The sequence below is a fragment of the Diprion similis genome, chromosome 6 (assembly GCF_021155765.1).
Source record: "Diprion similis isolate iyDipSimi1 chromosome 6, iyDipSimi1.1, whole genome shotgun sequence".
NCBI classification, from domain to species: domain Eukaryota; kingdom Metazoa; phylum Arthropoda; class Insecta; order Hymenoptera; family Diprionidae; genus Diprion; species Diprion similis.
In genome coordinates, this window is record NC_060110.1 from 6,648,369 (window position 1) to 6,656,668 (window position 8,300).

An 8,300-nucleotide genomic window follows, 5' to 3' on the forward strand; every position below is an offset into this window, starting at 1 on the left:
TATGATTTGCAGTGATATTATTTTGAAACTGGCATCAATTCGTCCATTGAATTGTTCAGCATTGATTTATTTTGCATTTGCATTGTATTTTGATTTATAAAAATGCTAAGATTCGAAATTGGCTACTTTGAAAGAATAAATTAAAAGTTGAACTGAAATTTATGTTCATTCCGAATTGAAGCAATTTTGAATTATTAATGAAAATGTGAGGAAATTGGCAATTCTTTGTTGGAAAAAAAAATTCAACACAATGGGATAAAGAAAATTGCTGAAAATACTAAAACTAGTTTTTCTTTTAGAGTAGGGATGAAAAATTAAACTGATTGCAAAGGCATTGATTCGTCATTAGTGCAATAAAACGAAAATTAATAAAAACTAGGTTGAGTTGAAAATTGAATTAAAGAAACACGTCAAACTGGGAAGTAATTAAATTTGAAGCGTGGTCAGCATGGCTCTAGGAATAATTGCGGAATGGTAGAGAAAGTACGTGCAAGGCTTCCTGCGTTGTTCGCAGCAGCAGGCTTTTACTTTTCAACAATTCTCAGCCAAGAGTTATTAAGAGTTATCTCTCAGATTTATATATACGAGGAAAGTTTCTCAACAATAGAAAAGTTGGTCAAGTTTTATAATAAGGGACGCGCGAGAACCGCTTCTACTCGGTCCTGCCTGCGTTGTACACACGTACCGTATATGTGCATGATAAAATCTCATTCGAAACTCACGGCCGGGATTTTAATCACCTGGTTAACCCTCGCAAACAAGTCCTACACAAATCCCGATTGTTTCCCTGCTTCCTTATCTCCCCCAACTTTCCTTCCTTTTTCCTTAGGTACTTGTTTGTGTTCTCTCACCTCTGTGTAGCTTTTCAAGGTGTTTACCTCAATGCGTTATTTTATCCACATAGGCCTCGTGAATGAAGCCTGAAGAATCAACATCCATGATTTATTGTTTTTCTGAACTGAGGAAAAAGGATTATACGAAAGTTCGAAAGCTATAACTCGAGTCACTTAAAATTAATTTATTCTAGTATAATACCTTTCGACCGTTGAACCCTCTCAATTTTGACTAAAAAAATTTAGATTTTCCATTACTGCATTGTTTTTCGGTTCCAAAAAGCCTATCTAAATTTCTATTCATTTTTTTTTAATGTACAAATTTTCCACGCATCAACTCTTCCGACCATAGACCCATCAACGCCGACCATAGGCGGCGCTAGTAAGGGTGTGAGCTTTTCCACTTGGGCTACTGATGGCGCTGACAAGCGTCTACGTATAAAGAATTGCGCAGGCATTGACAGTTCGCATGTGTAAGTATTGCACAAAGCGAATACTAGACATCTGATAAATCCCGCAGAAGGGAGAATGAACCATTCGGATTATTCTCTCATTCCAAAATGCTCCAAGGGGCTATATTTTTTATGGTACCGCACGTTTTCCCGGTGGAAAGTAGAAAAGATATGGCGTCTCTGCGGAAGTTTAGAGCGAGGAATGTTTCTCCATTGCGAAAGTGTCGCGGGGACTTCATATCAAGATTCGCTGCCCCCCGCAAAATATACCTCAAGAATAGAGAAGGGGGAGGAGGACTAGAAAGCGAGGAGATAAAGTGCTCCATTTGTTGTACAATATCTTCGGCTTTCCGCGTTGAGAATGTCGTCCTCTTTCCTGGTTACCGTCAAAATCTTGCGGCAGTCCCAGCCCGCGGCTAGCGACCCTCAACCCTTCCTCTCCATCTCCCTTTATCTCTTTCTTTCTCTTATATTTCGAAGACAAAAATCCCTTCGCAAATCATCGTTCTGGTCAATCGTCTCATCTGCGAAAGAAAAAATCGCTGGCGAGAGATTAACAGCACTTAGTCGAAGAGAAAGAGCTTGTACTTGCGGAACGATTCGTCTGAAGAACGGACAAATTTTAATCATCTATATCGACTTAAATAGCTTTTGCTTTATTTTCCTCCGACCTGGAGAGCGGGACTGATTAAACTGGGCTCCATTTTATGAATCTGACGGACTTAAGGGCTGTGCTATATATTTTTCTCCCTTCCCTTTTCCGGTGGGAGTGAGCCCAGGATGCATCGAGTTCCCCGCAGCCTCTGGCACTTCTTCCTTCGTTCCCTGTTCCTCTTTCTCTCTCTCTCTTTCTCTCTCCTCTTTTCCTCCGTTGAATCCGAGCTAGACCCAATTAACAACAGAACGTGCAACCAGGCGGAAACTCTGCTCTGGGGCTACCTACTCGAGTTACCAACTAATAAATTAGAGACTTAATCGAGTTCCGAGTCCTCAGTATCCAGCGTTAACGCGTCTCGTTAATGAACGTCTGTTCAACTTATTATCAATCTCATATCTATATCCATCCCGGGTGTATAACAGCGTCTGAATCCGTTCTACATGGACCTTATACTACCACACGCTATAGGCACTGATTCAATTACGACCACGGATAGGAAATCCTCATCCTCACTTCGGTTTCCACGACCACGCGTAGAGCTTCGGAAAGGCATAAATTTTCTAAAATACCTCTAAGGTTTTGTTTATAATTTCAGTATTTTTTATCGTATATAATAATTTTATAAATACTCAATGCACAACTATCTCCTAATAAAATTAATACACAGTACAGACTTTTGGTCGACTAACCTTCTAAATCTCACTTCACAACCACGGACCTACATCGAGGTGTTTCAATGGGAAGCCATGTTTTCCTTCACCCCCAACTGAAAAACTTGTGATACAAAGAAAAAAAAGAAAAATTATTGCCTAAAGATTACGTTTTTTACTACGTACAGCATTTTTTTCAAGTAGGGGCGAGAAAAAATGTTGCTTTCATTGATACGTTTAGCTGTTCGAATATTTCAAAGTGTTGTTTATCAGCACACTGCTGAGTTCGATACACTTCTATTCACCACAGCTCATTAGGTTACAAGGGGCTTATACCGCAGGCTTAACCATGCTTGACGTCGGTGAGAAGGCTTTTGAACTCACTTGAAATCAGTTGAAGTTGCGCAAGATTAGTTGAAGGTACTTGAAGCCATAGGGCATGGGCATTCATTTGAATTCAAGTGAAGTCATTTCTGTATTGAAATTGACGTTGTGAAATCGTTTGAATTCTTGCACAGTCATGCGAATTAGTCATGTACTTGAAGTCACTTCAATTAGTTACCTAAACACGTTTGAAATCATGTCTGAATTAATTATTTACCTACAGTCATTTCCGTTCGCTTCAAGTCATCTGAGAAGATATAGTATTTGAACATCGAAAAAAAGAATCTATTGAATTAATCAATCGATGGTCGACGAAAAATTTATTGATAGGTATCTTTTGTCGAACAAACTTGCTGTAACTAAATTTCTCATTTGACGTTTCATGATTCAGATGATTCGGCCGAATCTTTTTCTCTATAAAGTCATATGAACTGTTTTTAATCACATCAAGTTATCCGTTGTAAGCTGAAGTAGCGTGAAGTTACGTGATGCCATTAGCAAAAGATGGAAAGCTTTCGAAACATCTTCAGCAGTGTCATTTTAGATGACAGTGGACTTGAACGAAATGACATCCTTACTCTGAGATACATGTAAAGCTAATTGATTTCTAATAGCAGAAGCTACAATGTCAAAAATTCAAAAAAATGTGCGAGGTCCCTTAAAGTGACAAGATAATTTGAGATCTGCAGTTCCTTATTCGATGTATTAGAATTTTTCTTCTTCTTCTTTTTTCCCTTCAAATGATCGATGGGATCCAAATATATTTGAGTTAAACCTGACAACGAATTACTCGCGCGAAATTTAGATTCAACAAAGTCACACCACCTGCACTTTAAATTATTCACTAAAAAAAAAACTCTCGTGCACTTTCTCATAGTACGAGATCACGGTTTTCCTCATTTTTCTTAATTACAAGGGAGGCAGTACAGAGATGCGGTCCGTTGTTGTAACCCAGGTAAGATTGCGACGGATTATACAGCGGTTGCAGCGATCAGGAAAGACGAGGAGAGGAGGAACATCCAAGTTTGAGGTAAACATCGAATTATATAAGCGTCGTTCACCGAAGTTTGGCCGACTCCCATCAGCCCGAATAAACACGGCCGTATTCTGGGTACTAATTCAATTCTGAGTTCCGGGACCTCTGGCCAATGCCTCGACCTCTTGCCTCCATAATTTCATCGGCCACATTGGACACTGCAGCTCTCCATTTTGAATTATTTCCGATACGTCTACGGCTAAATAGCGTATATCGTCCGCGTTTTGGAAACGCGACACCCTCCTCGAAATCTGAAATCTGGAAGCAGGACTTGGGCACCCTCTGGATCCTCTCCTCGGCACTGATTCCTTCCTGCAGTAAACACGCCGGCTTCCGGATATCTTGAAGCTTAATGGGGTTGTCGAGTTGCATAACAACTACTTAACAACGAAATCCTGAATATCTCTTGTTCCTACACCGAGCGAACTGTTATAGTCAACCGTCACTTCTAATGCTCATCCATTAACGTCTAACCACTCGCTTGTAAGCTCTGATTAGTACAACTCTCACTGAGTGCCGGCAAACAAACTTTACGTGGTCGTTATTTAATCGCTTTGAAAGTTTCCTAATTAACTACCTTTGATTATAGTTATCTCTACAGATTCGAGACTTTAGATTGATTATTCTTTTCAAGGGTTTTCAATTTCACTTTCCTGTGAAGAGTTATCTCTCAAAGCATCTGCAAATCCGGAATGCAATCTTTCAACGCTCTTTTCAACGAATGAATACGTCTTGACTCTATTGAAATCGAATGAACATTTCCAGGTTCAATTTTCACCTCTAGAATTGTAATAAGAGTTTTGGAGTTTTGGATTTCTGTGTAATCATTGCTTACAATGATAGCAATTATAAAGATTACAAGCTGTTCAGTGAAATCTCAGGGATTGCATAGAGATTGCAAACATCGCACGGATAACAATTGAGATTATATGATTAAAATGGATTGCAAAGATCACACTGATTATGTGAGGTTATGAGATGACGAAGATTACATGAAATTACATGGGGTATGTACACGAGATTACAGTGGCAAGTAACCCCTCGTTATCTCTTCCGCCGGTGCTTGGTTGTAAGATCAACATATTTTAGAAACATAATGTAGAAATATGCAGCATCATATCTAATTTTCGTGTGAAGAAATTTGTCGGGAGACTGGAGATGCTTTCGTCTTTGAATCTCACTCAGGAAATCTCCAATCGAGCTATTCATGGTCTTGGCACAGGCTCATAGACAGACGTATACTGCTCCGACTAAATTTTCGAACGCGGTGCAACCTTCAAGGTCCTAATATACATATGTATATAACATAGCTTACACAGGCGTAGTACCTACTACACCCCTTGAAAATGGGCTCTTGCGAAGAAAGAAAGGACCGGGAAAAAGGTTCAATCGCGATCAGAGGGGGTCCGCGATCTGACGAGCCTACTCGTCAGGGAGCCATTTGCCTTCGGGGCTCGGGGGTGAGAGAGGGCGAGGGAGTGAAAGAGATAAATAGACCAGGGGCGAGGGAGAAAGAAGGGAATAGGCAGGAGTTGAGGCACAGGATCGCCAATAACCAAGAGCGTCACTAGCATCAGAAGGAGCTTTAAGATAAAGTAAGAAAGGCTCATTTCTTACCCTGGATCGTCATGATCTCCAAAGTGGTTACGACGTGACGTCATCAAGCTCCCCTTGCAAACAACCGACACGAGTCTTAGGATTTTTATAGAACCTGACGGATATGTAACACTCGACGAGATATTCGGACGAAAATATGGGAAATAGGATTTTTATGAGAAGTAGGTTTATTTCCTCTTATTATTATTGCTAAGCACGGTAGTTATTCTTGAATCTAAGACTAATAATTTAATCCAAATCTAATATTACAGTAGTATAAAAAAATTCCTACTCGTGGTCGAGTCAACGTATGAACAAATCAATGAATAATGGTGGAGTAGATGAGTGACTTAAAGGATAATAAAAATTGATGAAGGAATATTATGCCAATATCGTCAAGAATTTTTTTCTCTTTTCATTTTTTGTATATCTAAAGTTCTTTGAATGACGGATGCATCTTGATTAAAAAAATTTTACATTTTCTGTGTGGCAGAGGTCGGATCATTTCCACTATCGGCCGACAGCAGCGATGTATAATACAAAGCTTGTGAAACAAGCTCTTCGCAAAGTAAACGCGATTAATTTCCATGGCTGAGGTCAACGGAGCTCGTTCATTCGAGCTTGTACGTGCCAGCTAATATACATAAAAGTAGGAGGATCATGAATTTCCAAGAAAATAATGCTTTCCCTATCACACTTGTCTTGGGTTCGTTGGGAGGAATATTTTTCCTCTTCTTCTTTCCTATCTTAAAACTTTTCAATTTAAACAAACAATAGAAATTTCAATCTCAAACTGTACACTCATGCGTAGATATACAAGAATATCACGATCTCAGCTAATTGGCACAAAAGGTCAAAGGTCGTGTACCGAAAATTTTTGTACAAATGCGTCAAGGGAAGCCAAGGGAGGAGGAAATTAGAGACAAAGTTGATCCTGCCAATTCATGCATCCGACTACGATACTTGAATCGATGAGAACGTGCAAGTCGAGGTGAAAACTCAAGAAGTAGAGGGGTGGAGAGGAAAAGAGGGAAAAGGGAGTGCAAGATATATCTCAACTTTGACAATTAAGCGATTTGGGTCGTGGACTGAACGAATCTCCGTAATACTCGATGTAAGTGGTAACAACAAAGGTAAAAGAGCCATGCTAAAAGTTGGACTGTTTCACCCGAGTTTAAAGTTTAAAGTTCAAGGTTTGTTACGTCCTTGTCTTGAACTTCGCGAATATATCCATTCCACCCTCGCCTTCCTTTCCGGAATCCCAAAGCCGTGTTCCCTAACGACGGTGGGACGACATTTCATACCAATTATTGAAATCGACCCTTATACGCAACTGAGAATAGCACAGGAACCATTCGACATTCGTATCATGCCAGATGAATATTACCAGGAAAGTTGTCGCGCAGACTCGCTTTTACATGTACTCGTACTCTAAATATTCGATACGGTCCTTTCTTTTAGCTAATTCAATCTGAGATTAATTATTTAAAACGGCAGAGATAAGTTGAGAAACACGACATTCCGATATTTATTATTTTTCCTCAACACACCAACCCTGTGGTATGAAATTTTTTTGGAATACGTCAATCTTTATTATGAATAAAACATATCTCAATTACTGTGAAGAAATGACACGTGACTAGCGTTTTCAAAAACCCCTGGGTACCAAGTTTCATGGAAGTCGAGCAACTTGTCTAGAATTTTCAACTGCCATATTCGATTCACCAATTTGAAATTCCAAATTTTCAGTATGTGCACATGCAATTATTTCACGCAACGGTCATAGTTTTAACTTATAGAACTTGTTGTAAGAATACATTTCCTGGCTTTCTTCTAGCATGAGACAAGAAATGTTTTTTTTTTGTGTTCGGCATTGCATGTAGAAGTGCGCTGACGGCGACATTTTCACGTCAGTACTGTGTAAGCTGTGACAGTAGTTAAAATAGTGACATTTTGCCCTATCGGTAAGGACTAATCATAGTAAAAAACAGTGACATTCTACTCTGTCGGTAAATAGTGATAATAATAAAAAACAGTGACACTTTACTCTATCGGTAAGGACTGATAATAGTCAAAAACAGTGACATTTTACTCTGTCGGTAAAGACTGATAATAGTAAAAACAGTGAAATTTTACTCTATCGGTAAAGACTGATAATAGTGAACAACAGTGACATTTTACTCTATCGGTAAAGACTGATAATAGTCAAAAACAGTTACATTTTATTCTATCGGCAATGTCTGGCTATAGAATCCTCCTTTTCTTCTTCTTTTACCTTCAAACAGATAACGGGGATAACGTCCTCTTAAGCCTGATCTGTGGGACTTCTTGTTGATGGCAGCGTAGACAAGAATTGGCCGGAAATTGACAAAGCCGCACGGCTGCGGCCGAAGACATAAATAAGTAAGGTGTAGGTCAGCGCCGAGCTCATGGCAATAACGCGGCTCGCTGCTGGGCTATTGGAAAATTCAATTTTGATAACATTTGCCAGAAGGCTCGCGCCTTCGCCTCCCGTTTCTTCCCTTTTCTTTCCTTTTCTTTCCCCTTCTTCACCCTCCCGCGTCTCCGATGGACGATTCGACTCGGAGTGCCGCACCGGAAGCTGCTGGGGGCGCGACGCCGAACCCATTTATATTCTCCGTTCCTCGGGCGTTCTCCCTGCATAATCGACGATAATTCCCAACCGCAACA

General features: G+C 39.9%; 1 protein-coding gene across 1 annotated transcript in view; it reads left to right on the forward strand.

Moving 5' to 3' along the window:
• The window catches only part of LOC124406479, a 49,021-nt gene extending 47,179 nt beyond the window's left edge, over positions 1-1,842 (forward strand). The window contains exons 5-7 of the mRNA XM_046881905.1: positions 1,186-1,306; positions 1,354-1,670; positions 1,766-1,842. Of these exons, the coding sequence (XP_046737861.1) occupies positions 1,186-1,306; positions 1,354-1,670; positions 1,766-1,842 (515 nt within the window). The remainder of the gene's footprint in view (positions 1-1,185; positions 1,307-1,353; positions 1,671-1,765) is intronic.
• The last annotated feature ends 6,458 nt before the right edge of the window (positions 1,843-8,300 follow it).